The sequence below is a fragment of the Mesoplodon bidens genome, assembly GCF_964165515.1.
Source record: "Mesoplodon bidens genome assembly, chromosome: 10".
Lineage (NCBI taxonomy): Eukaryota > Metazoa > Chordata > Mammalia > Artiodactyla > Ziphiidae > Mesoplodon > Mesoplodon bidens.
This window is the reverse complement of record NC_138172.1, coordinates 84,039,782-84,058,968: the sequence shown is the minus strand read 5'-3', so window position 1 is coordinate 84,058,968 and position 19,187 is coordinate 84,039,782. Positions and strand designations below refer to the sequence as shown.

General features: G+C 42.8%; 1 protein-coding gene across 1 annotated transcript; it reads left to right on the top strand.

Moving 5' to 3' along the window:
- The first annotated feature begins 9,683 nt into the window (after positions 1–9,683).
- ZSCAN9 (zinc finger and SCAN domain containing 9) lies at positions 9,684–18,779 on the top strand. The gene is given in 6 exon segments (XM_081246770.1): positions 9,684–10,224; positions 11,857–12,346; positions 12,529–12,549; positions 12,553–12,676; positions 15,957–16,052; positions 17,461–18,779. Coding segments are annotated over 5 exon segments (1,275 nt in total). The 5' UTR covers positions 9,684–10,224; positions 11,857–11,929; the 3' UTR covers positions 18,078–18,779.
- Positions 18,780–19,187: the final 408 nt, after the last annotated feature.

Here is a 19,187-nt window from a genome sequence, read left to right as displayed (position 1 = left end):
GACCTTGTTGTCATCCATTCTATATATAACAGTTTGCATCTGTTAACCCCAAACTCCCAATCCTTCCCTCCCGAACCACCCCTCCCCTTGGCAACCACAGGTCTGTTCTCTATGTCTGTGAGCCCATTTCTGTTTCATAGATAAGTTCATTTGTGTCATATTTTAGATTCCACATATAAGTGATATCATATGGTATTTGTCTTTCTCTTTCTGACTTACTTCACTTAGTATGATAATCTCTAGTTCCATCCATGTTGCTGCAAATGGCATTATTTCATTCTTTTTTATGGCTGAGCAATATTCATTGTGTATATGTACCACATCTTCTTTATCTATTCATCTGTCGATGGACATTTAGGTTGTTTCCATGTCTTGGCTATTGTGAATAGTGCTGCTTTGAACACAGGGGTGCATGTAACCAAGATATATTGTTAAATGAAAAAGAGCATAGTGCAAGACAATGTGTATAATGCTACTTATAAAAAAAGGTAAATATATCTATATCTGAATATATACAACATTTTGCATGTGTGTGTCTATAGCTATAATATAAATGTCTAGAAGGAGATAAGCTGTGTTCTAGGGTGTATTCATTTGTAAGATGTTGCCACATTTCCCCCATAGGGATTGTACTGATTTGCACCCCCAACCAAATAAGTAGAAAGCAGACCAGACCACACCTGCTTCTGCAGCCCTATAAGAGGGATTATTTCAACTAGCATTGTCACAGATCATCCAAATGGAAGCACAAGTACCCACAGTGGAAGGAAATAGGAATCCTGATTTCTCATAAGCTTGGTGACTTTGGTTTATTACAGACTTTCTGGATAATCAGTGGCAGTTTATAGACTGGACTGATTAAAGATTCAAGATTTAATGGATTTGGGATATTGGTGAGATTGAGTCGCTGTGTGGTTTTAAGGTAGAACTCATTTAATTGTTTTATTAGAATGAAAATTTTAAATGTCTAAATCAGAGGTCTGAAATTGGATCACTGGATTCGAAGCATTAGATCATATGCAACTGATGAGATTACTCTAGTTCAGTCATTCTCTAAAGTGCAGTTCTCCCAAGCAACAGCATTATCATCACCTGGAAACTTGTTAGAAGTACAAACTCCAGGGCTGGGGCCCAGCAATTTGTGCTTGAACAAGCTCTTAGGATAATCCTGATTTATGCTAAAGTTTGAAAATCTAGTTTTGTTTTGTTTTATTTCAAAACATGGTTAACCTAGTTTCTGTCCATCTTGGTAATATATTTTCTCTCCAGGATGCACATTTCTCCCATCATTCCAACATCAACATGAGTGTCTATCTTGATTTTCCCCTGCTCTGCCAGGATTAATCGTTCTAACCCCTACTCTGCCCACAGAGCTAGGACCCACAGAGCAAGCTAATGTGGTGTAAAGACACCAGCCAAAGACCACCAGAAACAAACCTGACAAAATCAGTGTAACGAATTAATGCAGCGACAGGATACTCCAAGGTAACCAGGAAATACCTCTCAACAAGAGAAATGAGAGAAACCTCTTTTATTAATAATTGAGTTACTTTAGACGACTCTGAAGAGGCTCTAAGGGGAGCGGGTCTGGGTTGGTGGCTATATCTGAGGCGGGATTAGAAGAAGCGCGGATTAGCTAGGGATTGGGTATGGTCATGAAGAGAGGGCTGTTTTAGGTATCCCAGTAATAGGTGGACGTAGCCGACCGGGTCTCTGGCGTCGTAAGAAGGCAGTTATCACTCAAAGTGGGGGGGGGGGCGTAGTGGCATTTTACAGCTGCTGCATGATCTTGGGGAAAACATTGTTTCCTGTTTACTTTGCAGCTGGCATTACCTGTATCTGTCCTCCCAGCCCAATAACAGCAGCTTCACTTTTTTCTTTTTCAGTTGGAGTAGGTTTTCTTCCTTTTCATCTAGACAGGTTCCTGAGCCTCGGCTTCAAGGAACTACTCCCCGGTTGCTTCGACTTTGGTTGTTCAGGAGACTTTGGAGAGGAAGGAGGCCGAGGTTTCCTCCTTTTCACCCCAATCCAAGGGGCCTAAGAGACGAGGCGCGGGAGAACGGCCCGCAGAGGGAACTTGAGCTCTCGCATTCTCTGCCTGCTGCTGGGTTTTGAGGCCTTTCCAGGCTAGGGTTGGGGTCAGGGTGGGTGGTGAGGAAGGCAGAACAGAAGGCCGATTCGCGTGAATTATCCCGGCGAATTGCGAGGTCTCCTCCCGCGGACGCCCAGCTGCGAAGAAAGCGCCCCCCGCTGGAGGTCGGTGGTAAGGTTGCCAGGTAAAACAGAACTCCCAGTTAATTTGAATTTCAGATAAAGAACGAACAATTTTTTACATACAAGTGTGGCAAACCTAGTTGGTGGCTGCGAGTCCGTGATCGGCCTTCAGGGCAGGGCGGGCGGCAGGGAGGGTTCCCTTCCTCGACGATTCAGAGGCCAGAGGGCGTCTCCATCTCAGGAAATGTCATTCTCCCGCCCTTTCCACCGGCTCCCGAGGGTTTGTAAACTTACAAGAGAAAATGCCCATTTCTGACCTCTCCAGGGCTCAGCCCACTTGGGAATCTCAGAAAGAGGCATTAAATGATGGCTTGAGAACTCCTTTGCTTTGAAATATAACTCACTCCTTGAAGCTGAATGACTATATCATTATGTCGGAAAGGAGTGTTACTCAAAAAAAGGGGGAGAGATGAGCTCCTTCAAGTCACTTACCTGAGAGGCAAATGCAAAACTAGACCCAAAGGTCGCATCGAGATATGAACTCCGATCATCAGATTCAAAGCCCATAATGCTAACCGTTACACAGCAGGACAGTTACCTGGCGGTGTTTACGGTGATGTTTAAGTGAAATGAACTAGCGGCCTCGGCTGCGGTGGAAAGGGCGGCTCCTGAGCTCCCACTGCCCCGGCGGAATCCCCCGGCCTCCGCCTTGCGCTCTCTCAGTCCGCTTTTTTGCTCCAAGTCCAATTCTTTCGTTTCTTCATTCTCTTGCATCTCCAGTTACCGCGAGTCTTCAAATAACCTGGCTGGAAGAGCGAGCCTGTCGAAATGGTGTGTTATGCGGCGATGCGGTGCCCCCTCCCGCTCCAGTTTCAATCCTGAGGTTCGCTGTTCTCTTTGGGGTGAGTTCCTGAAACGCTCTCGGTCGCCGGGCACAGCCCGTGGTGGCCGGAATGTTCGTAACCGCAAATGCAGGTAAAACTAAAAGATACTACCCGAATCAACGCTATGCAGAATAGTTTTAAGAATCTGGTTGCAATGTGTATGTATTTCTAGAAAATATAATATACCGAAACAACTTTAGGAAAAATAGAAAATCCGAGCAGACCAGTTACAATTGAAGACATAAAGTTGTCAACAAACTACCCCCGAAAAAATATCAGACATAAGTTTCACAGGTGAATTTTAATAAACTAGTTACAGAACAGATAATTCCAATGCATTTAAAACTGTTCCAGAGTATAGATAAAGAAGAGAATTTTCGGTCTTGGAAGGCGGGGTGGGGGAGGGAGAACAATCCAAATAATGATCTTGAAACCAAAACTGATTACCAAAAAGAAAACCATATATTCTTATTCTTATTTATGCTTAGTCCTAAATAAAATAGGAGCAGAATCCAGCAGCACGTTAGAGTAAATCATTTACTATGGCAAAGTGGAGATGAGCATGAACATTGTCTAAAATTTTCAGAGCTTTAAACACAATTCACCATATTAGCATATCTAAAGAGAAACAGCATATATGCATTTAATACATGTGGGGATGGCATTTTATTATGTTAACATCCGTTTTGATATATTAAAATTTTTAAATAAAAAGAATAGATAGTTCCTTATTTAACGTGATAAACATATCTAACTAACATCAACATCATCCTGCTTTTCAGAGGAAACATTTTATGCCTTCTCTTTGAAGCTAGCTAGCAACATGTTAGAAAAATGTCCATTCTCACTACTATTATTTTATATTATTCTGGAGGAACTAGACAATGCATTTAACAAGAGAAATAAATGAATTTGAAAGAAAGAGTTAAAATTATATGAAGGTATCCAAGGATTTGATAATAAAATTAAATATATTTATAAAAATAAACAAGAGAAATCAGTTGCCTTCACACACACACACACAACATGAAAGACCCCCATTTACAATAGCAACAAAAGAGATAAAACGTTGAGAAATAAACTTTCTTCAGTTTTGTTTATTCATTTGTTTTTTTAAGATTCCACATATAAGTGATAATATTATAAATATAAATATAATATAATATTCCATTGTGTATATATACCACATCTTCTTTATCCATTCATCTGTTGATTGACACTTAGGTTGCTTTCACATCGTGGCTATTATAAATAATGCTGCTATGAACATTGGTGTGCATGTATATTCTTGAATTAGTGTTTTCATTTTCTTTGGACACATACCCAGGAATGGAATTCCTAGCTCATATGGTAGTTCTATTTTTCTTTTTTTGAGGAACCTCCATACTGTTTTTCATAGTGGCTGCACCAATGCACATTCCCACCAACAGTGTATGAGAGTTCCCCTTTCTCCACATCCTCTCCAACATTTGTTATTTACAGACTTTTTGATGATAGCCATTCTGACAGGTGTGAGGTGATATTTCATTGTGGTTTTGATTTGCATTTCTCTGATGATTAGAGATGTTGAGAATATTTTCATGTGCCTGTTGGCTATCTGTATGTCTTCTTTGGAAAAATGTCTATTCTGGTCTTCTGCTCATTTTTTAATCAGGTTGTTTGTTTGTTTTTTGATACTGAGTTGTATGAGCTGTTTATATATTTTGGGTATTAACCCATTATCAGTCATATCATTTTCAAATGCTTTCTCTCATTCAGTAGGTTTCTTTTCGTTTTGTTGAGAAATAAATTTAAGAGCAAATTACAAGATCAATAGTAAGAAAACTTTAAATGTTGTTGACTGAATCAAGATATGGAGAGGAAGGCATATCAATTTTCTCTACATGTTAGTCTAGGTGTTTAATATAATGCCAATAAAAATTAACATAGAATTTTGTTTTCAGACTGGATAAACAGCTTCTAAAGTTTATGTGAAAAGTAAACAAGCATTAGTAGTCAGGAAAATTCAGAAAAGAATAACAAAGAAGACACAGGCCTTTGGGGTTTTAAAACATATTACAAGCTATAATGAATAAAACATTGTAGTATGAACAGGATAGAAAAATCCAAGAGTAGGCACAAACAAATATTTAAGAATTTGATAAAAATGGCATTTCAAGTCAGTGGAGAAAAGATAGATCATTCAGTAAATGGTACTGGGACATCTGGGTAGACATCTAATAAAAATTAAGTGTAATCCACACCTCACATTTTACAACTAAATAGTTTCTAGGTGGTTCAAAAATTTAAAAACCCATAAAATTCCTAGAAGAAACCACATGAGAATTTTCCTTTATAGTCTTGGCACAAGGGAGGCCTTTCTTGAAATCACAGGAAACATAACGGATTAGTAAATTTACTTTAAAATTTAAAATTTCTGTGTAACTAAAATGAGCATGAACTACAGTGGAAAAATTCCAAATTACCACTACGGGCTAATTTCCCTAATATAAGATGATCATGCAAATCAGTATAAAGACCGTCACAAAAGGAAAAAGGGAAAGGGTATGAAGACAAGCTTCACAGAAAGAAAATGTACATGAATATTAATTTATTCAATTTTGTTCATATTTAAAGAAATGCTGATTAATACTACAATAATATACCAATTTTTCTTATTTTGGCAAAGATCAAAAAGTTTGATGAAAATTGGGGGTGGTATCACTTTCAGATATTATTAGAGAGCTGCAAATTTTCATAACTATTAATACTTTTGAGGGCAATTTAGTAGTCTATATACATACGTGCATATATTCTTTGACTCAGAAATTCTACATCTAGGAATTTACCCTAGAGATATATCATACATGGGTAAGATGATGTATGTATGAAACTATTTAATTTAGTATGGTTTATAAATAGAAAATAATTGGAAATAATCTAATTGCTCATCCATAGAGGACTGCCTAAAAAAAAAAAATCTACATGATGAAATATTATACAACTGTCAAAAATAAAGAGGTAAATCTATGTCTATGGCTATGGGAAAAACTCCAAGATATATTGTTAAATTAAACAAGCAAAATGGGGAGCTGTATGCATAATATTCTACTATTTGTATAAAATAATGGAGATAACTTATAAATAAATATTTGCTTCTATATGTATAAAATATCTCTGAAGACCTACAGAAGAAATCAAAGGTTTTGGCTGTTTCTAGGGGATGAAATTAGGTGACAGGGGGTAGGAGTAGGATGGAAATTTTTATTAAATAGTTCTTAAATTTGAAAATGTTTAAATAGACGGGGGGGAGGAGAGGGAGAGAGGGAGACTAGTACATATCCAGGATCCCTTATCCACAGTTCCAAAATCTATAAAATTCTGAAAACTTTTTTCCGCCATGAATTTGGCACTAAAACTCATCTGAGGCAAATCTCGAAGTGAACTGAACTCGGATTTTTTTTTTATAGTCTTAAAAAATCTGAATTCTGAAACACAGTTACTCCCAAAGGTTTATGTGTAATGAACATCATATACTCACCTACATTTATAAGTATTCATTTTGCCATATTTGCGCTCTCTCTCACATACTCTCTGGCTGAAGTATTTGATAGCAAATTATAGACATCATGATAATACCACCCTTGAACACTTCAGTTCCCATCTCTAAAAAATAAGAACATTTTCCAGGACTTCCATGGTGGTCCAAAGGTTAAGACTCTGTGCTCTCAAAGCAGGGGGCACAGGTTGAATCCCTGGTTGGGGAAATAAGGCCCCGCATGCCACACAGTGCAGCCAAAAAAAAATAAAAAATCTTAAAAAATAAGGACATTTTCCTACAGAACTGCAATACCATTGTCAAGCTCAACAGAAGAGAAAAGTCAAATGGAGATGTTTCAATGTATTCCCTTTTGTACTTTTTGTATTTTGAATCTGTGGCTCTATAACTTATTCAATAGATAATACAATTTTAAATTAGAAACAAATTGGATGAGACCTTTAATACATAAAATTGACCAGAAAGCTATGGGATCTGTCAAGGCATCATTAAAGGACAGGAAAGGATTCACAAGTACCCAATTAATAATAGAGATTGAGGGGAAAATCATTTCATTTTAATGTCCAACTAATTTGGGGCTGGTGTGCGTAGAGCTTTCATCAAGTCAGTACTGGCAAAAGCATGGTAGGCACAGAAAGCCAACCCAAATCCAACACAAGTGTCTATTACTTTGAAGTAAGATTTTGTTCTCTCTGTCATAGAGAGTCCAATGTAATCAACTTGCCATTAGGTGACTGGCTGTTCCCACTGGGATATTACACCATATCTAGGGGTTCGGATTTGTTGTGGCTCAACAGTGGTGGTGTCTTGATTAGCTTTAGTGAAAGAAAGGCTTTTTTTTTTTTGAGACTATGCACATCCTTTATCATGGTAGTCATGGTCACCATGTTCAAAAGTTCCTTGATCAAACACTGAGCTGAAAAAACAGTTGCTGACATCCATAGAGCAGATCAGTGTACCCACTTGCTTACTGAAACCTCTTACATGGTGGGTTAGTGAAGATTTGTATGGGACACAAATATTTTTACACTTGAATCTAACCACATACCAGCTAGTTCCCTCAATCTCTGTGTTACCAACCCTCCAAAACATTTCCTCCTCCTTCTCCTCCTCCTTCTTCTTTTTTTGAGCTTACGACATAACACACAGTAAAGTCAGTATCCCAATATGCCTGTTTCCAGATTCAGGTGACCCTCAATCTTTTTAGTAAGGCATGTAGTCAGCATTTCTTGTTGTCTCTGAGCTAATGGCATTTTAAATATTTTGAGTAGAAAGTCCCAATTCTAAGTTAAAAATAATCCCTTCTGTACCAAGACACTCATCAAGGTACTGCTATAGGGGAATCTTCCTCCAAACAGACAAGTGGGAGCCAGTCTTTCTCTGGGCCACAAGGAAGTCCAATGTGCTGTCCACTTGACTCTAGAGTCTAACTGGCCTGAGTCCTATAGTTGACCTACTTAACAAGTACACATAAACCAGTTAAAGAGCCTAATTAACTGTTAGTGAGATATTTGAGAGCATGAAAACCGTGTTTACTTGTCACAGATAGGCATCAAAAATGGAAGAGAATAACACATTTAAATCCCAAGAGAAGTTGAGCATTTACTCCCATTTTATAGTTTTTAGGAAATTTGTACTGAGGGCTTTGCAAGTGAGGTATGCTGGAGAAAATGATCAGGATTGGGGGCAAGTTTTCTTCATGCTGGTGCTCTTAATACATAGTTATTGGATATTTGGAAGAAGCTGAAGTAAAGATGAAGCTTGAGTTTATTTAATGACCTCAGACGGCTAGGTTGCGTAAAACAACTAAAGAAATTTACACAGTTACAGTTTTGTTGTTAAAATGCATCATGGGGGCTTCCCTGGTGGCGCAGTGGTTGAGGGTCCGCCTGCCGATGCAGGAGACACGGGTTCATGCCCCGCTCCGGGAAGATCCCGCACGCCGCGGAGCGGCTGGACCCGTGAGCCATGGCCGCTGAGCCTGCGCGTCCGGAGCCTGTGCTCCGCAACGGGAGAGGCCGCAGCTGTGAGAGGCCCGCGTACCGCAAAAAAAAAAAAAAAATCATGGAACCTCCATTAACATGCAAGATGCTTTTTTATTACTGTGATAAAATAAATAAACAACGAGGTTCCATTAAAACAAAGCAAAACATAGTTTAATCTATGAATTACCACCATTCTGTTTGGCATAATAAAATTAATGAATGACAAACAGTACTTATAATTATGCTCTTTTTTTTTTTCTTTTTTTCTTTTTGCGGTACGCGGGCCTCTCACTGTTGTGGCCTCTCCCGCCGCGGAGCACAGGCTCCGGACGCGCAGGCCCAGCGGCCATGGCTCACGGGCCCAGCCGCCCCGCGGCATATGGGATCCTCCCAGACCGGGGCACGAACCCGTATCCCCTGCATCGGCAGGCGGACTCTCAACCACTGCGCCACCAGGGAGGCCCAATTATGCTCTTTGGTACTAATAAAGGTAATTTAATAGGTTTTGGACAGATTTTATATTACTACTAAGAATCCAGACAACTTTGTAGCAAACAAACAAACATATAAAACCAAAACCAAAACAAACAAACAAACAAAAAACAAAAAAGAAAAGAAGGAAGGAGGGAAGAAAAGTAGGAAAGAAAGAAGACCTCTATCAGTATGTAGGGGCCTGGTCAAATAAATTGCCAGGCATGTACTTGATGTACTATTACTATGCAGCCACTAAATGAGTTAGACCTACCTGACTGATAAAGATGTCTGGGATACATGACGTGAAAACGTTAAAATAAGTGATGGGGGAAAAGCTAAATGTAAAATAGGTCAATGCCTGTCTATCCATCTATCTATCTAACGTGTGTGAGAGACAGAGACAGAGATGAGAATTATACATGCAAATTCCAAGCTAACGGTGACAGCGGTTATCTCAGGGAAGTGAGGCTTAGGAGGGACAGGGTGGGATTTCACCTTTTACTTTATCAATTTTGGCATTGTCTGAGCCTTTTAAAAAGTCATAGGTAATGTATTAATTTTTTTAATGTGTTAAAAATAAGCATTTTCAATAATTAACGGTTTGTGCTTCATCTGTGTTTTCAGTTTAAAACCTATCTGGGGGGGGCTTCCCTGGTGGCGCAGTGGTTGAGAGTCCGCATGCCGATGCAGGGGACACGGGTTCGTGCCCCGGTCCGGGAAGATCCCACATGCCACGGAACGGTTGGGCCCGTGAGCCATGGCCGCTGAGCTTGCGCGTCCGGAGCCTGTGCTCCGCAACGGGAGAGGCCACAACAGTGAGAGGCCCGCGTACCGCAAAAAAAAAATAATAAATAAATAAATAAAATCTATCTGGGGCCCACACACGTAACGAATTCTGATTATGTGATTCACCGTTGAAATCGAACCGAACGCCCAGGAAATCGGCGGCTGGTTCCAGGTGAGCCACGCTCAGGAGGTAGGAAACGAGACACTGAATCCTAGACCGGCCGGAAGTGCCCGTGCGCGGTGGGCCCCGCGGCGGGCTGGCGTCTTCCCCGCAGGGCCATTGTTCCCGGCGTGCTCCTCCCAGCGTCGGGGCGGGAGCCCCCAACCTCCTCACCTTTTCCAGGTCCGGTGAGTCGGCCCGGGAACCGGGGTTGGGTGGGTGTGCCTGAGAAAGGGGTGTGGAAAGTGAGCCTCGGCCCCGGGGAGGGCGGAGTGGGGGGAGGGTGCGGTGGTCGTGCTCCGCGTTCCTGGAGCCGTTCCGTCACCTGGGCTGGGGGGACGTTACGCGGGAGAGGTCTCGGGGAGGGTCACCGCGGTGAATAACGGCAGCAGGATTAGGACTCAGGGCAGGAAACGCCTGGAGTCTGGGGAAATATCCTCGGGGACAAGGAAGTTAAAGACAATTTTGTAAAGACTTTTTGCAGCCTTCCTCGTGGAGAGCCAGTGTCTATACACTCTCTTTGGTTCTAAAAGCAGATGAAGGGGCGTTGAATGGACTGCTTGTCAAGTGCAGAATGTGACATTTTCCGATTCCCTTTCCCTTAGTTCATTGATTCTCAAACCTTGGAGTGCGTACAAATCCCTGGGGAGCCTAGAAATTAAAGGTACACAATCAGGGCTCCCTGCTCTTCCCCTCCCACCCCTAAGCCCCTGATTCCGATTTCCTAGCTAGCTGTCTGCCACAGGGCCTGTCAAGCTGGAATTCAGCTTCTGGCCTGCACTCCTGACTTTTTGGAGACACTCAGTCCTCTTGGGTCTCAGGCACTGCCTGGATATGAGCACACTTTTCTCTTGGGCTTCTGTGGATTCTTAGGACTGTCTGCACAAAGAATTTGACCTTAAGAAACTTACTTAACTTCCCCTGGCCCCCATTTCTTATCTAGTGAAATAGTGATTGTAATCAAACCTCAGAGGGTAATTGTGAGGATTAAATATGGTCTTGTATCTGAAAGCATGTTGTAGACTGTTGTGCAGTGTTGGCTGCTACTCTTAGGAAGCAGCAGAGCAGTGTGGAAAGCTCACAGGACTTGCAGTCGACCTAAGCTTTCCTTTCTGTAAATTTAGTAAAAATGAAACCAGCCTTAATGGTTGTTTTGAAGATTAATTTTAAAAACTCAAAGATTTCAATAAAAGTTAGTTCATTTAGTCAAAGACAAGGACAACAGGGACTTCCCTGGTGGTCGAGTGGGTAAGACTCCGCGTTTGTAATGCAAGGGGCCTGGGTTCTATCCCTGGTCAGAGAACTAGATCCCGCCCCCCCCCAACTAAATGATCCCCCGTGCCGCAAATAAGACCCGGCACAGCCAAATAAATAAATTAAAAAAAATTATTTTTAAAGGCAAGAACAATATTTCCATTTATTCTTTCTCTAATTTGATTTTTATACAGTGAGTCTGAACTTTCTAACCATTCTGAGTGATCTGTATGGCCCTTAATTCCTCCGTGAACTCTGTATGGTATTATTGCTATTTCTTTTTCACATTAAAAAACTGAGATTGAAACAAGATAAGAAATTGGCACAAGGTCAAACAACTAGTAAAAGTTAGAACTGGAATAAAACCTAGGTCTGGGTAACTTGAAAACCTATGCTTTTTGTACATTATGACCTTATATTTTCCACTATTCTCATCTTTGGTCACCAAGTCACTTTACTTTCAGTGAAGAGCTTTAGGTGTATGACAGTTGCTTATATTATCAGTTTTTTATCATTAACTATTGCCATTTTTCTACCTAAACAATGATTTTTACTGCTTAGGAGGGAACTTCCAAAGGTGTTTCTAAAACATAGCTCCAGCTAGAGGGTGCCTTTTAAGCTGTTCAAGGTCAAAATGAATACAGACTCCAAGGAGGTTATATCCTTGGATGTTCAAGCTCGTGATGTTTGGGAAGAACTGACAGTGAAAGCAGAGGCAGAAAGTCACCTCCAAATGCAGGAATCCGGACTGAAATGCAGTAATCCACTGGCAAGGGAGATCTTCCGAAGGCGCTTTCGACAGCTCTGCTACCAAGAGACCCCTGGACCAAGGGAGGCTCTCACCCGACTCCGTGATCTTTGCTACCAGTGGTTGAGGCCGCATGTGAGCACGAAGGAGCAGATTCTGGACCTGCTGGTGCTGGAGCAGTTCCTGTGTATCCTGCCCAAGGAGGTGCAGGGCTGGGTGCAGGAGCACTGTCCAGAGAATGGGGAAGAGGCAGTGATTTTGCTGGAGGATCTGGAGAGAGAGCTCAATGAACCACAACATGAGGTAGGAAGGGAGATTCGCCAGGGAAAGAGTATATGTAGGTCACCAAGGACCTTTGTGTCCTCTGCTTTGTATCCTCTTGACTTTGCTGATTAAATAAGACTCAGCTTTCTGCTTCTCTCTGGGAAATGTTTCTTTAGACAGTTAATTTCTTCAGAAGTCAAATCTTGTCTCTTTATTTCTAGATGCTAGCCTACAGACACCGATGAGAAGTCCTCTCTAAAGAGACAGTTTCTCTAGGAGAGCAGATGTCACTGGGCCTTCAGTCCCAGCCTAAGGAGCCCCAGCTCACATGTGACCCTGCTCAGGAGCCCCACCGTATCGGAAAGACAGGTGAGGGACAAGATTTATCTGGTGTTGAACATATCCCACCTGGTCAAGTACAAACCAACAAAAAACCAGAGTTGGGAAACCAGGGGGTCAGAAGACGCTTTACCAGCAATGTTCAGTGCTTCCAAGTGCCTAGTGTGCTTGTCTTTGTCCCGATCCCCTGCATGCAGTCTTCCCCTGGGTACCATCTTGGAAGCTCTCTTGTCTCCTGGCACGTGGTACATTAGGAAGACTTTTAGGAATCACTGTGGAGCACAACTTTAGAGAATGGGCTTCAAGGTTTGACAGACAGGTTCATATCATGGCTTTGCCTCTTGGAAGCTGCTTGTACCTGGGCAGGTTACTTAACCGGTTGATCAAGGTTTCTTCCTCTGAAAAATGGGGTTAAGAATAGTATTGTCGGGCTTCCCTGGTGGCGCAGTGGTTGAGAGTCCACCTGCCAATGCAGGGGACATGGGTTCGTGCCCCGGTCCGGGAATGATCCCACATACCACGGAGCGGTTGGGCCCGTGAGCCATGGCTGCTGAGCCTGCGCGTCCGGAGCCTGTGCTCCGCAACGGGAGAGACCACGGCAGCGAGAGGCCCGCATATCGCAAAAAAGACCCCAAAAAACCCCGAGAAGGTGTGAGCACCAGCCGCAGGCCCTGCCCCTTTCAGGGCCAGGAACCAGGGAGTGACTCCTTACCTTCCCTCAGAATGGGGACACACTGTTGCACCTGCTTCTAGGCCGAGGTGCCAATAAAAAAAAAAAAAGAATAGTATTGTCTTAGTCTGCTCAGGCTGCTGTAACAGAATATCACAGACTGGTTGGCTTAAACAAAAGAAGTTTTTTTTCTTATAGTTCTGGAGGCTAGAAATTGAAGGTCAGAGTGCCATCAGAGTTGGTTTCTGGTGAGACCTGTCTTCCTGGATTGTAGAGAGCGGCCTTCTTGCTGTGTCCTCACATGGGCATTCCTCTCTGCATGTGCCTGTGGAGAGAGGGAAAGAGAGACAGAGAGAGAGTCAGAGAGCGCTCTGGTAGTTCTTCCTCTTCTTCTAAGGACATCAGTCCTATTGGATTAAGGCCCCACCTTTAATTACCTTAATTATCTCCCTAAAGGCCTTATCTCCAAAAACAGGGCTTCAGGGCCTCCCTGGTGGTGCAGTGGTTGAGAGTCCGCCTGCCGATGCAGGGGACACGGGTTCGTGCCCCGGTCCGGGAAGATCCCACATGCCGCGGAGCGGCTGGGCCCATGAGCCATGGCCGCTGAGCCTGTGCGTCCGGAGCCTGTGCTCCTCAACGGGAGAGGCCACATCAGTGAGAGGCCCGCGTACCGCAAAAAAAACAAAAAAAAAAAACAACAAAAAAAAACAAAAACAGGGCTTCAGGGCTTCCCTGGTGGTGCAGTGGTTAAGAATCCGCCTGCCAATGCAGGAGGCAAGGGTTCGAGCCCTGGTCTGGGAAAATCCCACATGCCGCGGAGCAACTAAGCCCATGTGCCACAACTACTGAGCCTGCACTCTAGAGCCTGCGAGCCACAACTACTGAGCCCGTGCGCCTAGAGCCCGTGCTCCGCAACAAGAGAAGCCACCACAGTGAGAAGCCCGCGCACCGCAACGAAGAGTAGCCCCCGCTTGCCACAACTAGAGAAACCCGGGTGCAGCATCGAACACCCAATGCAGCCAAAATAAAATAAATAAACAAAAACAGGGCTTCAACATATGAATTTGCAGTGGGGAATGACACAGTTCAGTCTATAACAAAAATGTACCTCAGAAGGTTGTTGTGAGCATTGAATACAAACAATTTGTGAAAAACACTTGGCATGCATTATGCTTAATATATAGTAACTGGTCTTATCAGAAATTACCAGTGCCACCCTTGTCAATTTGGGTTTACATTTGCAGTCAGAAGATATGAGATATGCTTAGTAGGTGGCAGACTGGATGAGAAAATCCAATGGAATAGACTTTGCCATTTCCTTGTATGCAGTCTCCTTAGTGGTGTCAGTACTGGGCACCAGTGGGTATAGTAGTGGGCACTTGGGGTATAGTAGTGGGCACTTCCCATTCTAGCTCTCCCTGCAGCATTTGGCTCCAAATTCTGTCTAATTTCCCACACATAACATCACAGCCTCTTTCTGACTTTGTTACGCTTCTGGTAACCCATCTACAGCAGAGGTTTCCTGTTTTCATTTTCACTTTACCTCCATATGTATCAAAGTCACAGCTTTTCTTGCCGCTGTGCCTCCTACTTCTATTTATTTCATTTATCCTACCAATCATACAGTTATCATGGATTTTGGAACACATCTCTTGATTTAAATTAAAATTATATTTGATGAGTAAATTCTGTGCACACTGCAGACCTTCCTCTGACTCCCATGACTTCATCTTATTAAAATTCTTTCTGGTTTCATTTTCCCCCTTTATGAGCATCTTTCTAGTGAGTTCCTTTGCTACTTTCTTCCTCCTCTCCCCATAGACTTGGATTTTTCATTTTCCATCTATTTTCTCCTTTCTTCTACTTTCCAAACTGCACCTAGAACCCTGCTGAGAACCCTTCTTCCAGGGTACATCTGAGTAAATCTATTCCCCCATCCATCCGTCTAGTCATTCATTCATTCAACAAATATTTATTAAGCATCTACAGTGGCTACAGGAGAGTATCCAGAGGGCATCTACAGATCAGAGAATTCTCCCTATAGGACTATCAATGCAGGTGTGTGTTATACATTTAGGACAAGTTTATTTTGTAAAGTAACATAGTGTTTGGGATTAAAAGGACCAAATAGAAGTTCCAGCTGTTTGGTTTTTTAACCAAGCAACATTTAAAGTTACTTTATATCACCAAGTTTGAATTTCGTTTAGAATTCATAGTGATAGTAAAAAAAATTCCAAATAATGCATAAGTTTACATAGTAAAAAGTAAAAGTTCCTCTAAGTCCAACTCCCCAGGAATAACCACTCTTGTCAAATTGCTGTATATTTTCCAGACTTTTTTCTAAATAAAGAGTCTGTCTAGCTATATGTCTGTCTTCCTTTTTATTTTTTTCCTAGTTCTTTTTTTTTTCCTAGTTCTTTAAAGAAGTGGGATAATAGCATCAGGGGAGTTTGTGGTGAATTAGTTTGATAATGTATGTGAAAGTGCTTTGTAAGTCATGGAAGGCTGTATAAATGATTATTATTAAAAGGTGAGAAATGTCTTCATTTTTATATTCTGCCCAGTTCTTTTGTGCATTTCAGATATAAATGTGAAGTTTGGGCAGCAGTACTGATCTCACTTGTGACCCATTCTCTGCAGGCACATCTCTGTTTTGCAAACCTGTTGTCATCTCCCAGCTAAAAGGAGAAGAACCATGGTCTCACCCCAGAGGAGTCCTAAGAGGTACCTATCCAGGTGTGTGAGGGACAGTGCAGTTAGATGTGGGAGAAAAAGCCAGATGTTGGTCAAAGGAGGGGGTTGGGGACAATTTTCCTTGGGCTTTTCTGGGTTGCAAGGTGGGAATCACACCTGGGGAACCCTAAGAATTCCACAGCAGCTGCTCTCTAACGTTTAGACAGTTTGGGTCTGTTTGTCACCATTCTCACCTTCAACTCCTCCAAGCAGAGAGGGTCTAATTGGGTTGGTTGGACACTGTCCAACATGAACCAGTCCTACAGGCAGCCTTTGCCTCAGTGCTGGTCCCTGGGCCAGTCAATTGAGGCCATAGTAATAGCACTGATTTCAGTCCTTTCTCTTTTATTAATTCAGCAAATATTTATTGATCAGCCACTATGTGCCAAGCTTGCTTCTCAGGGAATAAACCAGAAAGATACTGTTTCCGTGGGGATGAGATTGTAGCAAGGGGGAGACAATAAGCATATAAATAAGGAGATGATATGTTAGGAGGTGGTGTTACGGAATGAAGCACAAATAGAATTACACAAGGGGGATTATGACTGCTATGGATGGGGCACACAGATTGTAGGGTTTTTTTTTTTTTTTTTTGAGGTACGCGGGCCTCTCACTGCTGTGGCCTCTCCCGTTGCGGAGCACAGGCTCTGGATGCGCAGGCTCAGCGGCCATGGCTCACGGGCCCAGCTGCTCCATGGCATGTGGGATCTTCCCGGACTGGGGCACAAACCCGTGTCCCCTGCATTGGCAGGCGGACTCTCAACCACTGCGCCACCAGGGAAGCCCAGATTGTAGTTTTAAATAGAAGAATTAAGGTGAGAATTGAGCAAAAACTTGAAGGGAGTGAGAGAATGAGGCTTGCTGTTATCTGAGGTCCGAGCTTTCCAGAAAGAGAGAGGCGCTAGAGCAAAGGCTTTGTGCTGGGGATGTACCCGGGATGGTTATGGATTAGAAACATAAAGTACTGCCTGAAGCACCTAGAATAGGAGAAGCTCAGCACTTGTTCCATAAATGAGTGAATGAATGAATGTATACATGAGGTCAGTTTCCTTGGAAAGGGTCACTTGGAGGCTCCCTGCCTCACAGAGGGGAGGGAGTTCTCAGGGAAGACTCCAAAGAAGCCACTCTGATCCTGACCCTTCTCTTCCCATGAAGAAGTATAAAAAAAATTCTCTCCAGGCCCCATCCATGTTGGGGTGGACCAAGCTGCATTTCACCAAAGAGGGCAAACCTCCCTCATTACCTAGAGGAAGGTGTTAACACACTGGCCCTTCTGCTTCTAACCTCCTCCCTACTCTATGACGTAGAGTGACATCAGGATAGAAGCACCTTGCATTTCTGTGCACATAGTGACCCTCCTGTCACTAGGCTCAGGGAACAAGTGACATTTACCTGGTCTTTTTTATTTCAGATGGAATGACCAAGACTGAGGACAGAGAGTTGGTGCTAAGGAAAGACTGTCCTAAGAGAGTGGAACCACATGGGAAAATGTCTTACGGACAGACCTGGGAGATATCACAGCAGGATCCACGACACAGAGAAGTTGGTGACCACAAGGGTGGGGTAGAGAGGCACTGGGGAAACCCCTTAGGAGCCGGACCATACAGATATGAAGAATGTGGGAAGAGCTTTGCTCAGAACTCAGGTCTTGTTCGACATCAAAGAGTTCATACTGGAGAAAGACCCTACGAATGTAATGAGTGTGGGAAAACCTTCAGTCGGAGTTCGGGTCTTTTTAATCACCGAGGAATCCACAATATTCAGAAACGGTACCACTATAAGGAGTGTAGGAAGGCCTTCAGTCAGAGTGCCGGTCTCATCCAGCATCAGAGAATCCACAAGGGAGAAAAGCCCTATCAGCGCAGCCAGTGCAACAAGAGCTACGGTCGGCGTTCATTTCTCATCGAGCATCAGAGAAGCCACACAGGGGAACGACCTCACCATTGCAACAAATGTGGGAAAAGCTTTAATCGCCACTGCAACCTCATCCGCCATCAGAAGATCCACGTGGTGGCAGAGCTGGTCTAATCCAAGCTGTGTGCAAGTTTTCCAAATCACTGGCCAAGTCGTACTGGGTAGGTCGAGACTAGAAAATGCCTTTCTTCCTGTCTCCACTAAGTGTATTTTGGTCTGGGGACATTCAGAGAGGCAGGTTTGGGTTTTTGAAGCTGCTACTTTCCTTTTGGTTCCTTCGCGCCTTCCTGTTTCTTACTACCCCCATCTCTCTTATTTATTCTCTTTGAGATGGCTGCTAAACTTTTCTAATAATGTAATAAATGGCACTGCTGTAGCCAACATGCCAGGAAGATCTGTATCTGTGTTTAATCCCTAAAGATCCCATAGAGCTCTGCTGATGTTTTACAGTAAATGGGTCTTTGGTGTTCCCCGTGACTAGTACCTGCATAGTAAACACCTTTTGTGCCTACTGCTTCCCTCTGACACCTGCGTGATGCTCCCCTGGGATAGTGACCAGCACTGGCTGGGGCGTCGCTGTTTTTCAGAGTGCTTCCACTTACTTAACCACAGCTGGTCCTCACAACAACCACACAGGGAAATGAGTATTATCATTATCCTGTTTTACAGATGAGGAATTGAAGATTCACAAAACCCAAGCCTCAGCACCAAGGCTTAAACCCTGGACTTTTATTTTTAGTAACTTTAAATTATGGAATAATTTTAGGCTTATAACAAAGTTGCAAAGATAGATAGAGTGCTTATATACCATTCACCCAGCTTCCTCTAATGTTAACGTCTCACATCGGGTCTTCTTGGTTAAACCCTTGGCTTTTGACTCCAAATTCCAATCTGTTTACAGTGCCATGCTTCATACTGGTATTCTCAGATTCCCTCATTTAAGCTTAGTCACCTGAAATTCCCTTCGTGCTTTCCCATCACATCTTCAGTGTTACAAAAAGTCATCGGTATTCTGAGTACAAGACATCAGAGCATTGGGTCATCATCCATAAGATGCTTTAAAAACTACCATATTCAATCTCCTGAGTTTTTCCCTTCTGTTGCTTTGCTTAGGTCTGGAATTGTCCGCTGATGTTCTGATCTAATCTCATGTCCATTGTTTTTTTCACACTTAGGATCCTGGTGAATGCTCCCATTCGGTGTTCTACATACCTTCCCGTATAA